The following is a 15,917-nucleotide window of genomic DNA, read 5'->3' on the forward strand; positions in this document are numbered from 1 at the left end:
ATAGTTGGTGGTTTGAGCAACTTGGATATGAGGAAAAACTTGGTATGAAGACGCACACACACCAACACACGCCCAGACACTAACACACGTACATACTTATATTCTGGCAAGGTACCAGCAATGAGCAATTACATAAATGACAAAGTTTGAAAAAAAAAAAAAAAAAAATGCCATCCTTGATAACCTTCCTTCTGAGTTAATCATTGCACAGAAAGAAACCCGCTTCTATTTTATATTTACCCAAACTCCCTCCTTTCATTGGGGTATTATTTTATTGGCTTGTTTTGCAAGCGTTATAACTTTGCATTCTTCTCCCAAGGTCAGTTTCGAGCGTGCCACAAGGAATATTTACACATGGGGCTTTTCAGGTCAGTTCTATTGTATTTACATCAAATAATTTTTGATAAGGGATGTAAAAGACCTATAAACCTGGCATCATAAACAGAACAGGTGTAACTGAAATAAGGCCAAAAGCTCAATGGTAACTTTTTTTTTTTTTTTTGATATTTGGAGTCAGCTCTCTTCAATCCCTCCCACCTCATCACTATCCCACGAAGATGAGTAGAAGCATGGACTTGTTAGATTTAGTCAAATGGTTTCCCAGTGCGGCGGGCGAGCAAGCTCTAGTTTCATAGAAAAGTACCTCCCCTGTTGTCTCCCTAGCACTATAATCACTTAACAAAGACTTGGGCATTTGCACAAATTAAAACATCAATAATGCATAAGTGCTTTTCAGTTTTGAGCTATAGTGTCCCTGTATTGGGATGAAATACCCCTCCGCCAGCGGTGAAACTCGTCAATGTCTATCCCACAAGCGACTTAAAGAAGCCACAGCCCTGCTTCGAGCAACTCTTCTACTAAATATAAGGCCAAAACTGTGGTCGACGTTTGAGATCATTGGTAAATGGACAAAATGCCGGGGCTTAGTGCGATGTGAAAATTGTTTTTAATGCATGTGCTGATGTGGTAACAGTCCAAACATGCGGCATCCTTTCAAAGTAATAGTTTATATAATAAAAGCAGCGCAGCGTCCGGAACATATTCGATTTTTGTCAAAGAGTGGCAGCGTATCATTAGATGGCTAAGTCCACTGGACATAGGCTATAATTGTCCCGGATAAAAGTACAGGATATTTTCAAATCCTTGTCAGACACTTGAAAATAGGTTTGCACCTGGACAGGGATGTGAAGCGTGAGAGCATCATCTGTACAAAACACGGCGGACGGCACTGATTAACAGGAAAAAAAAAACAAAAACACATTTATTACTGCACTCGTGTGTATGAACTATTTTACGCTGACTATAGGCAGTTGTTATTATTGGACTTGTAAATCCATGACCACTACAGTTCCAACACCAACAGAGGACGAGCCATCCTATGCAGATGGCCTCAAGGACAATTAGCAGTAATGATTGGTTGCCACGTAAATGAGGGAAATTCTATTTGCTACTGCACTTGCTGATGATCACCGACTAAATGATTCTGACAATCATATGGATGATGTCTTTAAACTTGAGGGTTACTTAGTAATGTAAATGCAGGAGGAAATTTGCTCGTGCTCTTTATTGCATATATATATATATATGTGTGTGTGTGTATATATAAATGGATGATATGCTCCAGTAAAAGTCAGTCATTTACTATTTGAAAAAAATAGAAAAGTAAGTTTGAACCGTAACATAGGTAAAATAAATATCACAGGGCTGTGAAAAATAAGGACCTGAGACAAATTGCACAGTGGCCTAAAATATTATCTCTTCAATCATATAGTTTTCCCCCCCGATATCTTCATTTTCCCCTCCCTTCTCTGTCAGTTAGTCTGGCAAACAATCCCCTTGTTAGCAAACTGTTAAGACAGCCGCTTGGTACACAAATTGCGCTCGACCAAGCGAATTTGTTTTGCAAGGGTGACCTGTTTAATCATCTCATTTTCTTTGGCGGACATTTATTCATCTGGTTTCCACGGTTACAGAGAACATTAAGGGGCTACAGTAATAAGGCTGGAGAGTCAAACAGGTAATAAAAAAATTAACGCCATTTTCCAGCAGCCGAGGACAGTGGGTGAAATGAATCAAGGGAGAGGGGAGTGAAGCAGCGGGGGGAGCAGAGCTGTGGGGTGTGGGGGGGCTCCAATATTGTCCAAACAATAAGCCTTAGCCGTTATTTTACTCTGTAGATCAGGTGGTGGTGTTATGGACACGACACTTTGGGCACAGAGCGCGAGAGATAAAGCTTTTGAACTGGCCGTACTCCTTTTTTTTTTATTGTCATTTAGCGATTACGTATCAGAACAATTAAAAGTTAGCCCAAGATATCTATTAACTTTGCTCTCATTTATTTCTCCTGCGCCTCAGAAGGGAGAGAATCTGTACTCCTCGACATGTACTGTGTCAATATCAAATAAGGGACGATGTGACATTTAGAGGCCTTGGGGGAAAATGTTCTTCCCGTGTTGATTCGTGTTTTCTGATGTTGGCTTTTCAAATAAACTGAATGAGAAAAATAAACCTAAAACATCCGAATATAGATTTCATCCCGGTAAAACCCTGCGAAATTGCAATCTACAATTCAACTTCTAGCCAAATATAGAAATTCCAACACAATAGGGGGAACAGGTGCTGAGAGTCCATCGAAAGTGACAGAGTTGAGCGCTGGGTTGTTGCTGAATGCCAAATAAGGCAGCGAGAAACGTTGCATCAGGGCGCGACACAACCGACTGAAATATGATTTTTTAAGTCTGATGACTATCTCCGATGTACGCCTGAAGTGGCTCGTATACAATAAACGCCCGGGTTGAGATAATTCTGTTCACCACGTAATAATAGATGAACAAGAGAAAACAAGTAACACATTTTATGCATTACTCATTTCTCCACTCCTTCCAAAAGTATTCCTGATTGACAACAGATCCTTGGCACTCCTAAAATATGCACAAATGTTCTCAACCTAACCCTTAATCATTTAAATCGTCTGGTTTAACCTGTATTTGGGCATTTTACGACTTTGCCAACACCTGTCCCCCACCCTTGTGAAAAACAAACAATATTCAATTCTTCCTTTGTCTGCTGTTGTGTTACTTGTATATACATTGTTCCGGGGGCAGCTCCGCTGGTGTTACTGAGGTCAGAGAGGGAAAAGCGACTGGATGGGGGGGAAGACGTGTTTCGGGAGAAGAGGGCGGGAGAGCGACTTAAGAGACGTCAACAGACCGAGCCTCGCAGACGTACGCGCAAATGTAGGATACGCACTTCAGCATCAAACACAAATGGGTGTCACTGGGACGCTTGCTCCTCCTCGAGTCTGAGACGGGAGCTCGGAGAACCTGTCATCATGTATGCGGGAGAGAAAAAGAAAGAAAAAAAACGGACGGAAGATAGAGGGGGGAAAGGCTTAGCTCTGGCAACGGGACTGCCAACTGTTCTACTAACAGCCTCTTAACAGGTGTAGGCTGCGGAACCATGTAATCCTGTCAAGTTACTAAAAAAAGGAAAGAAATACAACAAACTGCAAACTCCTGGCCTCTTCCCCGCTCAGTCTCTCTTCGCTATCTTTCTCTCCTGCTTTCTGTCTCTGTTGGCAGTGATAGGAATGAACAGCTGGGCGTCAGATTTATCATGTACAGACAGTAATTTTTGCCGGTCCTGCCTGCTACTGACCCAAGTGAATAGAATATCACAATGAAAATACACATGGCAGAAGGTGAACCTGAAGTTGAGGGGTGTCGGGTTGGGATCTGTGAAGAAGAGGATACGTGTGTGTGTGTGTGTGTGTGTGTGTGAGTGTGTGTGTGTGTGAGTGTGTGAAAAAAGGAGACAGAGAGACAGAAAAGAGAGGACAGTGTTTAAACATCACTATGTTCCTGTTTGCAGTCGATTATGAACGAGGACAGGGGTACGGCTCGGTAACTCAGCAGAGCAAACATTTTCTTCCTCATAGTGAAAGTGACAAAAGATTCTTCAGTGTTTGTTTGTGTGGATTTTTTTTTTTCTCTTTCGTCTTATCTAGAAAATAACCCGTTACCGCACAGCAAGTTTAGAATTCGTGTGAGAGATAAAGAAACAGAAATGAAAGTAAGACGTGCTTATTAACATGGAATAATGAAAATAAAATTTAAATTTAGAGCTCATTTCTAAAAGATTTCCCAAAAAGAAGTTCTGAACTATGACTGATAAAAAAAAGAGAGAAAGAAAGAAAGAAAGAAAGAAAGAAAGAAAGAAAGAAAGAAAGAAAGAAAGAAAGAAAGAAAGGGAAAAAAGAAGCAATTGCTGTTGGCCCACAAAATAAGGTATCGTCATAATCTCAACCCAGGCTGACCCCATCTGCTGTATTTGTTCCAGAGATAAGAGGGTCAGGAGATAACCACCCGTGTCAATCACTGTCCTCGTCATTAAGCAGTTAACCCCCGCGTCTGCTGCTGCCTCTTCTGCGCATTCAGTTGTAGAAAAGTTGTTGTCCATCACATTCCAAACCCACTAAACCTATGTACAGACTGGTTCACACCTTAAAGACCCCCTGCCACATTTAAAAGGATTAGTCACCACATTTTGTGCCGGCTTAATCTCTCTTTCAGCTGGCCTAATAAGTGCGCGTCGATAAGCGAAGCATGCAAATTCATTCACGGCCAGTGGAGAACCGTGCTTTCAGACAAACACGCCAAAGTCTTCCACTCTGCTAATTACCTCTTCATTTTCCCCTTTTCCCCTCTTATAAAGCATATCAAAGACTTGAGATTATTCTTCTCTCTTACTTTCCATGAAATTTTAATTTCATATGTAAGATTAGGAAATCAAGTTGTAAAATAAGTTATGGGAATCTTCTGTCTTGAATCCACACACTAGAATACATGACATGGCTTATTCAGCTTAGAAACGAAAGGCGGGATTTCTTTTCGAGTGCTTGCGCCGCGCCGAGCGAGAAAGGGAAAAAAAAAAAAAGCGCACAGGAAATAATAAGCGATGAAACCCATCTTACTTTATACAAATTGAAATTCCATAAAACCTTTTTTCGACATGATTTCTTAAGAAAAATCAGACCGTTTCCCTCCTCATCGTGGAGCAGTTTAACAAACATGCATTATCTGTGATGATAAAAGTTGGCCCGTCACATTTTAGATTATCGAGGCAATGAAGACCCAAGGTGCAATCTGTTTATCATTCTTGAATATTTCTTCACCGAGTATTAATTAGGCCATTACTCCAAATTGGTGACGGGGAGCTTTGAGGTTTTAATTAGGTGCTGGCCACTGCATGAGTGCACAGGAGTGTAGAAAGGGGGTGATGATGCCACTTGCCTCGTTCCTGGCCCATATCAAGTAGCCCTGAACATTTTGGCTACTGCAGGAGGATGCATGGCAGCCCCGCGTGCATCTGGAGTTTATTTCATCATTTGATCTCTGATGTTTCCTCTATTTGTCACAAAAAAAAAAGGCCAGTTGGTGTGATTTGGGAATTAAAAGAAAAGGGTTAAGGTAATTATGGTGCTGGCTGCGATGACTGGGCACGAGCTCAATCAGGACTCAGCTATCCCTCTCTCTCTGTCTACCCCCTTGCACGGGTGAGTGTGCACACATACATACACACGCAAACGCGCGCGCACACACACACACACACACACACACAGACACACAGATGCACACGAACTCACGCGCGCACACACACACACACACACACACACACACACATACGCGGGCGCGCGCACACACACACCTCCCTCCCCTCGTCTGCTGTCTGTGTTCCCCTTCTCTCCCAGTGCTACTCTGGTAAAACCGTAGCATTAATCAGATACTGAGAGTGGATCATAAAACTCTGCAAACATATTCGTGGCCGCTATCCGTCAAATGTACGCTTTTGTGTCATATATTCTTTTCTGTGTAAAAATTGGATAATCACTTTATTGATGGAAGTTGAATTTATTTAAACAGGAAAATAAAAATGGAAAAAAAACATACATTTGACGGGGTAATATTATTCAAATATAAATTAAAATGTTTAAATATAAAGGCTAAATGGAACAGTTAAATAAGTTTTTTTTTTTTAAACCTATCAAATGCAAACCAAAGGCGTGTTTCTCTTCTCACTCCACGTAACCTGGAGTACCTGAGGTTAAAGACTGTAATATAACTTCAACAGTTATTTTTTTGATATTGTTGAAAAATAAGGATTGCAATTTAGTTTTTTTTTTGTTTGTTTGTTTGTTTTGTTTTTTGGTTGGCAGGGTAATACTAATCACCTCGTTGCTGAGAAGCACTCTTCCCTGACAAGGCTCCTTAGAATACAAGGATCCCCCAGGAGAAATTGGCCTGTAAGAGGTTAAAGACAATGACTCGCTTTTTTTCTCCAAATGTCTCCCTGTTAAATTTATTTCAAAACTCTGTTAATCTGCTGTACACAACATTCCCATTAGCATAGCCCAGCCCCCTAATAAAAATTCCAGCTAGTTTAATTAAAAAATGTAAATTTACTGTCATCCAAGGAGCAGCAGAAATAGGAGTGCAACAGCATATTTTATTGCTTAAGACATCAAATTGATTCAGGTTATAGCTAAATTGTGATAAAAGGTTATTGAGGGCCTTCAGACCAGGACTTGTTTTCCTCCCTCATTTCATCCTGGTTTTGTGGAAGGCCATAAAAGATGGAGAGGGCCACAAAGGGTTAATGAGACAACTCAGTGAGGGTGAAGGCAATCAACATTATGACTCACGAGAGGGGTAGAAAAACATTTTCCAAGCTGACAAAAAGTTGGAAATTAGGGTGTGTCACAATAACAGTTGTACTTGTTTGTTGTTATTCAAAACTATATTATGTGACACCTTAAATAACCAGACATAATCACCGAGTCAGTCTTCTGCATGTGTTGTGGAAAGCTGTTTTCAAGTTGGTGTGCTTACCCAACCTTTTTTTAGATTTAGGATGAAAAGTCACCACTTGCTTGTGTTTTATTTTAAATTGCTACAAATAAGAAGAGCATGAAAAATAACAGTGCCTGAGTAAGATGCTGGGAGACTATATTATTGTCAGATTAACTTAAAACAACAGCCTGGAGCAAAACCTGGCAAAAAAGGAAATTGAAATTCAGATTTTCATTCGAAAAATATGATAATGATAATGATAATTATTATATAAATTAACTATTTTCAGAGTATTTCTGTCAGGAGTGGGACCAGTTACAAAAAGAATTATTAAATGTGTATGTTCTGTAAGATTAAAATACAGTAATTCAGTGTTCCATTGACAAAAAGGCCAAATAGAAAAAAAAAAAACCTTTCATGTCTCCAGAAAGTAATACTTAAGGTGTAAATCTATGTGTGATAAAAATAATGAAACATACATACAGAGATTATTAACACACACACACACACACACACACACACACACACACACAGCAACACACACACACATGCGCACACACACACACACACACACACACACACGTAGAGGGTGAAAACACCTCTCGGTATACGTACATGTGGAATAAATAAAATACGTGAGAAATAAAACAACTAAAAAGAAATACACCACAATTTATTTTGAAGGGTTTTTTCTATAAGTAGCAGCGTGCCATAATTAGTGTGAAGTGCAATCCAGTTAAAACAAGTTTATCCCCAAAAGTACACACAACGACTGCCAATACTTTTCAGTTTAAGGGTAAAATAAAAATGTAAGAGTCTAACCAACATTTATCCTACAAAGACGATATTAGTTGTTGCATTCATTATATTTTTTGTTACAATTTTACCCCGCACTGTATATTTATGTATTAATGGGTCATACATCTATACCCTCTACAAATACTACTCATAGTTAACTGAAAATGTGATATCATTGCCAGTCCATTTATATGTGTGATAACATAAGCAACACAACAGTTTGTTTGCTTTGTCCCCTTGGCAACAAACCCTTAGGCCATTCATGCACCCTAATGGCATCGCCAGTGCCTCTGTGGTAAAACTAATACCTGTGTTTTGACCGTGCTAAGTGCTCACTTGTAAAAACGAGTAAATCGAAAAAAAAAAAAAAAAAAGAGATGAAATGAGTAAAAATGAAAAAAAAGTTTGTATATAAAAATGAATATAACAGACCTGATGTTCTGCTGGTCTCATGTAGTAGAACTGAAATATATTCTTACGAGAGAAAATGAAACTTACTCCGTGAACTTTCTGCACATATGTACACAGCATGCAAAATAGTGTCATGAGTCGAGTCCTGGGGAAATAGGCTATCATATTTGATATTGCAGTCACCTTTGGGCACTGTCAAAGAGCTATAAATAAGGGTGTCGCAACACTTTGGTATACGTTGCTACATAGTTTAATCGTGAACAACTTCCCTCTACATATTTAGTCAGAGATAAAGGCACACCTTAAACTGTCAGCTAATGAAACAAATTTGGTAAGAAAAAAAAAGTTAAAAAAGAAGAAGAGTACTCACCATATTCAGGGAAGTCGAAGTTAAATCCTCTCAGACATGTAACTTTCATAATATTATTCAACTCAGTTAGAAAGTCATTCAAATGTTGGTCGGTGGAGGGGGGAACAAAGCGGAAAAGTAACTACATAAAAAAAGGCTTCCTTCAATCATGCACTAAACTCCTTGACATGTAATCTGTCAATAGTTTGTTGCTGAGATAATGCCGGCTGCCACGAGCAGATTTGATTGGCAGCTTTGGGTCTGGCCCCTCCTTTCTGTGGTTTGACGGGGGGTAGGTGAAAGAATATGGAGCCTCCCCCTTCTATGCTCTCTCGCTCTCTCTCTTTCTCTCTCTTGCTCCCTCCCTCTCTCTCTCTCTCTCACACACACACACTCATACACACTCTGCCTCTCGTGTGCTACCTCTCTCCCGCTCTCCGCTCTGCTTCCATACACACACACACACACACACACACGCACACAGACACATACACACACGCACAGACCAAGCTGTTGGTGATGTTGTCTGAATAGGCTGATAGGAAATTATGGCAGAGGAACCAGAGCAGTTTTTTTTCTCCCTCCCTCAGTGGGCTGGCCTTTTCCATCTTTGTGGTCTTCTAGCCTTTCAACTCTCTTGGGGTGGAGCCTGCGCTGCCTCTATTCAAATGAGGCACTTCAGGGGAAAAAGAAAGGGTTTTGGGGAGGGAAAAGATTACAAGTATTTTTTTTTTTTTATATATGTGCAATATTTTACTCTATAATAATTTTATGGCCCATAAGTTTTTGATGTTTTCATTTGAATGAAACACGATGCGATTTCATTCTCTGTAATTGAAAGGATATTGCGATGTTATACGTAAGCAACAATTCACAATTGTATGTCACGTTCATGGGGGCAAACTTGTGTTTTGTGTGAAAAATAACATTTTTATGACTTTTAATTTAAATTAAACCGAATAAGCCTGCCCTTGTCTCTGTTTTTGTGCGCCGCTTTCTGACACTCTCCCTCTAAGCTTCTCTCTTTCTTCTTTCCTTTCACCGATAAGCTATCAGTTTTCATTATAATTTCAGGTGAAATGATAAACGACAGCCGTTACCAGGTGACAATGAATACTTTATAAGACAAACCCCTTATTTGCCTGGCAGTTTCTTCCGCAGTGCCATGCAAAGTGCCACTGGACCATTTGTAACCATCGCCTATACGCTGTACACAGCTTCATGACAATTAAGTTGAATTAGAGTGAGAAAAAAATTGCTAAACTTTAAAAGGTCACGGGGTATTTCTGTTTTTGACATGTGGTTTAATTTTGAATACAGGTTCTAGGTAAGTAGCATTTACCGGTCGTAGAAAAGAGGAAATGAACATGTTTATGGCTGAAAAACTGTATGCAATAATACACCTTCCTGACTCTGGTTCCTGACTGTTGTCAGCAAACTCCAAAGTATATACATAAAACAGGTTTTGGGTAGTCTAAAAATGATGATGACTCATCCTAGTTAATAATGGGAAAAATGTTTGTCTCCTCCTTCTCAACCACCATACAATAAAAGGTCCTGTCTCACACGTTGCTGTAAATAAAACTCTTGTTATTTTGAATAGAAATGGGATTCCTTTTGTTTGAAACGATGGAGCGACCGGACTCCTTGACGTCAAGATGTAAGATTTGTTTTAAATATCAAACATCAGTCATTTACCTCAAAAAGATACAGTTTGTTAGCAGATGAGTGAGATCAGACAAAATGGGCTCTTCTGTCTGGGATGTTGCAAAAAAACAGAAGCTGTCCCCAAAAACCAATCATCATTACTCATACTCATGAAAAGGTATGATTATTATCATTTTAAAAGTAGTCAGTTTCAGGGAGCAATGTAATCACAGCCGGCCGGCACCAAGGCATTGTTAAAACAATTTACCGCAAATTTGACCTGAACAATGCACATGGAAGAGGATGTGAGTTAAAAGCCAATGTTGCTGTCGGTAATTGGGTTCAAGTTTTTCCAGTTGTACAAATTCTATAGTCTGGAGCCATTAATAATGCTGTGACGCAGCTATGTTAAAAAGGAGCAAAAGTGTATCACCTAGGAGCTGAGTGAAAAACGTGAAAACGTGGTACTGATCTCAGTTTGGTGTACTTATACGAGCCAAAACGCGAATTTGGATTTCTTCTAAGTAGCTGATCAAGGAAGTTTAAGTTTCGCTCTTTGCGCGTGTCGAGTCAGATTTGTAAACCTGTTTGGCATGTAGCACATTTTACCGACATCAAGTCCGCATCGTTTGGGCAAAAGTAAGGGTATTACAAGCTTTTCCGGAGATCGTTCCGAAACACAAAATTCATATTTATGTCGAGTAGATTACGAATAAGAATTGCTCTAATGCAACGAGTAAGATATGAGTATCTCACTTCTGTCGAAAACGTACACGTGAAAGCAACAATAGTAACCTTTAGACTAGTTTTCTCAGGAGTTGTGGATGCGTCCATCCGATGCGACGCTACATTTAGTACTAGTCAAAAGCTAAACTGGTACAGTACCGCTAAACTTGATATTGGGGGGAATTGTTGTTTTCTGTTTGAAATCTATTCATCAAACAACAACCACAGAGGAGGGTTTGTCATCCAAGCATTACAGCCCTCTGGCCCTCGAGCTGCCATCTTTAGGAGCAAAACCATTATTTTTCAAAAGAAGCTGTGGGGCTTTCCGTTTGATGTGGTCTAAGGGTATTGTATAGTTCATGTGGGAGAATGTTGAGGGCAAGGTGGAGTGTGTGTGCGTGTGAGTGTGTGTGCACGCTGTCACGCATGTGACATGGTAGGGGTACATCAGTCAAAGCGCCGCCAGGCCAGACGTTTGGCTGCCCCTGACAGTGCACTCCAGGAGGGGCTGGTCTGGTGCAGGGCCCGCTCCGAGTCCTCCATTCCCCGGGACAAAAGCTCGGGCCCAGTTGAAAGATGTGAATTCAGCGTCTTTTGTGCCCAAAGCCTTGAGACATGCCGAGTGAAAAATCTGACCTTTGCCGAGAGTCAGATTGTGTTTTTGAACCCCTCTTGCTGTCTGTGGCAGTTCGGGGCAAAGAGTGAGTGAGCGAATGGAGAGGGAGTGGGAGTCTACCCGCATGGGGTGGAGAGCGGAGGTCTGTCCTAACGGGAGAGGAGTACAGGTGGGGGGGTTGCGAAGCGGGAGCGGCGCGGAACCGCTCGCGCCGCTTCTAACTTTAAACACAACAAATCAAAATAGTTTGTGTTTTTCCGCAGACAAAAGGCAAAGTTTATTCTGGATATTCACTGTCATGTTGATGTCAAATTGGCAGGAAATTGAACATGTAAAAGCTTAATTCTGAAGCTGGGGCTGTTAAAGTGGGATTCGGCGAGAGTTCACCCTTGTGTTATTCGAGGTTGTCTGCGATGTGGAATATTATTCCCACTCACGTCTGTTTATATTGCATTATATATTTATTTTTAAGCTGAGAAGGGGCCTGAATATTAAACTTACAGCCAGTACAATGATGATGGCGATACACCACTTCTTGATGATCATCATTTGCATTACTCCTGACAATGATTCCTCCGAATCTCATTTGATTTGGATAATTGCCGCATGGCTGTATATACATCTCCATACATACACTATGAAAATCAAAGTGGAAAATCTCATTATAGGTACACACTTGAAAGCAATTAGCATGGAGTTTGGATGAAGCATAGGGTATATGTTTGAGTCAACATTATTTTATTTGTGCCCTGTTTATGATATTACATGAATTATGATATAGTATGTTACTTGGCAGCAGTGTGCTGAGAGCAGAGATTCTGTTGATAGAAAAAGGCCCGTGTTTTTGAGTCATATATTTTTCTTGACACTGCTTTCATCCCCCGGCCGTAATCATCATATCTCCCCCATTGCTCTCCCGGATGCAGACATCCATAATGCAATCTTCCTAATTTTGATCCCTCGCAATCTGGTTTTTAAAAGGGAGGGGGAAAAAGGGACATATTTCTGAAGGCTCGCTCCATAATCATTTTAGACAGATAGCCTTTCCCATCGCAGATGAGCAAATATTTGTAAACCAGCTATCTAATGGAAAATTATAGTGAAATTAGAGTGAAATTCATGACAGTGAAATCTGATTAGATGTAATTCTATTATGCCATCTTAGCCCACACAGCATATTTTTGTAGAGTTTCTTCCATAAATACCTATGCCAGGGGTCCTGCTAATCAAATAAAATTGAAATTCATCTTCCCATTAAATTCAATTAACTGCAATTTCTAAAGCCTAACAAAGATTTTAATTACTAAATTATAAAATTCTCCCCAGCCAAATTGGGTAGAGAAAAACTGCATCCCCAGCATCTGAAAAACAAACCCATGGAAGGAAATTGTTGATCAAAAAAGATATCCAGGGGAAAATAACATTAGGGAGAGCGCTGGGGCCCTTATTCAGCGAGTCTGGGTGGGGAGTGACGTGTGCCAAGCGCTCGGCTCTTGGGCCGGAGGAAATGAACTTAGCAGAGGTTCTCTCTGTCTCTAAATGTCTGCCCTCAGAGTTATTATGCTGTAATTGACTAATTGACACCTTAATTTCATTTATGGGGCTCCTGTGTTCATAAAGCAACCTCTGGGTGGGGCAGTGGTCTTGAGTGGAAGCAAGGAAGTCAACATCCAGGACACCAGGTAAAGCCTAAGGCCCTCAGTTTTGTCCTCAGCAGATAATGATGATGCATTTGATAATGAAATGGGCATGAAGAACATACTGTCTTAGCAGAGGCTTAAGAAGCATCTTATTCGAATGTTTAAATCCCTCTGATGCATGCTGATGGGTAATAATCGTGTGCGTCCAGTCTTACAATCTGTCATAGCCAACGCAAATGACCTCCGTCTGGGTCAAAGGAGTTTATCATTATGGGCAGGTTTTTAAATCGGGGCACTGTGTCTATGGGGTTTTTTTGTTTGTTTTTTTTCCCCGACCAGTGGCCGGGGATCGGAATCCCGTTCGATTTCTCCCGAAATGCCGCTCAAGGGGAGCAGGCGATAGTTGCCGGACACTTGAAACGGAGCGCGCGTCGCTAATACGACGGCTCCGGGGTCTCGGGTCATTCGCCGGGTCCATTTCCCAGCCACCCCCCGGTCCTAACCGTCGGGCCACTGAAATAACAGCTCAGCACCCTCTGCAGACTAGAAAGCCACCTCTGAAAAGGCACCTGCTGCTTTTATTCCCCCCTTTGGCAGCTCCCTCTGCCCGCTTAAAGCACACATAGAAGAGAAAGACTGACTGTGAAATGATGAATCATTTAAGTATGATGTCTAATTGTTTCAAGGCAGACATCTTGTTTCTGGATAGCAAGGCTCGGGGTGTGTGTTGGCATACATGTGTGGGGGGGGGCATTTTGTGGAGAGGTCTGTCTACTGTGTAATCCAGGCAGTCTCATACTTGAAGTGCCTGGGTAAATATGACCAAACTGAAACTTTAATCTGCTTTTTCCACACCCAAGCTGGTCGGGTATTAGCGATAATCTTTTCTATGTGTCATATGGTGGGAGATATAGATGGAGCTAATTTTTTAGAGACAAATCTGATATTTGTCAACTGGTTGAAAAAAAACTGGGGATTTTCTCCTTAATCCTCCCTTGGATGTGAAGGCGCGTTAACAGCAAAATGCAGATGGTGTTCCGCGCACGGAGAGTACCCGGCACTCAGCGTAGTGCATATGGAACAGCGCATCCTAGCCTCCTTTTGGCTCAGCACAACCTGCAGATAGTGAACTTCCCCGGCATTCAATTAACAAGCCACTTGTACGAACAGAGGCACATTAGTTTATTCTAAAAATGCAAACTTTGCAAAAAATATATTTCTAGGTTGTTTCTCTATGGTTTTTGTTTCCTTGCTGAGATAACATCCTTACTTCTGGGCAGCGTTCATCAAATATTCAGTTGTAACTCAATTCCAATAAGGAAAAGAAAACAAATTATAAATAAAATGGAAGCATAAATCTTTCAGGATCCTAATTCTGACTTTACCTTGGAGTGTTTCTGTCTTTGTTTTTCCACATTAAGCAGTTTTGCTTTCCGTTTCCACTCCTAGGTGTGGCTGATTTTTGCACTGCCTGAAAAGGCCCTTTATTTACCGTCTGTCTTTTCTTGGAACGCCGCGTGTTTTGTCTTACCGTTTGCTTAATGCACAAATTATAAGTTGTGCAACTTTGGGTTTGTTTTTATGAAAGAAAAGAAAAGAAAATCTGTGATGCTGTTCACCGCTACATTGCAACCATACTGTCTTGACTGGCATTTGCTATCAGAACGCGATCATTCTGAGTCACTGCTTTGTGGATGTGCATTATAGTTCATGTCGTGCGGATGATGATGCTCGAAACTTTCAGCGCATTTGGTCAAGAGCATTTCGGAACATGTTTGAATTTCAAAAACAATAACAGAGCAAAAGAAACGTTAAAGATAAATATATAAACAATTAGAAAAAAGTTGAGAAGTGGGCATCCATTGAGTCTATCTGCTTCTTTTGTTATGGTGCTCAGATGTGGTAGTTCTCTGCTGAATATTAAATGGTTAGATGGGCCAATCCACTCTGTGCTATTGCTGGTAAATGAGTTTGCCTTTCCATCTTTTATTTATATCTAAACCAGTCATGCTGCATGCTGCGGTGTTTCTTTGTCTGCAGTTTGCCGCTCCTGTGTGAAACACTGTAGTGTGTAAATGTGAAACTTTACAACTTGTTTTGTGGCAAGCCTGTGCAGAGGGTAGCAAGTGCTTAGCTTAATTGGAAGGAATAATTTAGCTACATACAGCATGCTGTCTGAATACTGTTTGAAAATAAAGTGGAGCGGAATCCTTTGCTTAAATAGTTCAGGTAACTGAATTTCCGGCAAGGCGAAGACCTTGGAATCACCAAGATGTTACAGTTTATTCCATTGCAAATCAAAGCGAGACGCCATAAATATCTGTAACTACAGTAGAGCCATTTGACCTGGAAATGAATTGTAAACTGTACCCTCTCCTTTCCACTGGGGACTGAGACCTAGACCTCAGCAGGTTGCTGTCTATTTGAAAGTGGGAAAATGTGTATTTAAAGAATGACTATATCTGAGCTGAAGCAAGTAGTGGATACATAATGTAGCTGGGATTACTGAAGTTAACAAAGAAGATTAATGTCTGCAACTCAAAACACTGACATTGTTAAATATACAATTTAACTTGAAAAATGCGACCTCAAGCTTTAACTTTTTTTTTTTTTAATTAATAAAGAAAAAAAGAAAAAGAAATAAAAAGAACAAGAGTACAGTATTTTTTCCACTTGAAGTTCTTTTTAAATCTAAAGAAATATGACTTTGTTTTAGAACTTATAATAAAGATTAATGAACATGCCGATTGTTCTTCTAATGTGAACTAAATGACAGTGTTATGAAATATTCATGAAAATATTTACAAAAAGCAGCAGACAAGAGACTGCACTACTCCACATTATGTGTATTTGTTCTAAACAAGAGAGAGAGCACGCTTCTA

The 15,917-nt window shown here is 40.4% G+C and overlaps 1 protein-coding gene across 3 annotated transcripts in view; it reads right to left on the reverse strand.

Moving 5' to 3' along the window:
- The window catches only part of casz1 (castor zinc finger 1), a 170,108-nt gene that overhangs the window by 65,794 nt on the left and 88,397 nt on the right, over positions 1-15,917 (reverse strand). The window contains exon 1 of one of the 3 annotated variants that reach the window (XM_086141195.1): positions 8,428-8,918. The exons of 1 other annotated variant lie outside the window; for it this stretch is intronic. In XM_086141195.1, coding sequence (XP_085997321.1) covers positions 8,428-8,476 — 49 coding nt within the window. In that variant the 5' untranslated portion in view covers positions 8,477-8,918. Of the gene's footprint in view, positions 1-8,427; positions 8,919-15,917 lie in introns of those variants that run through there. One more of the 3 variants, XM_086141193.1, reaches the window with a different exon arrangement.

Source organism: Fistularia commersonii, chromosome 34 (genome assembly GCF_037954325.1).
Source record: "Fistularia commersonii isolate RoL2024-O1a breed Wild chromosome 34, RoL_Fcom_v1.0, whole genome shotgun sequence".
Taxonomy (NCBI): Eukaryota; Metazoa; Chordata; class Actinopteri; order Syngnathiformes; family Fistulariidae; genus Fistularia; species Fistularia commersonii.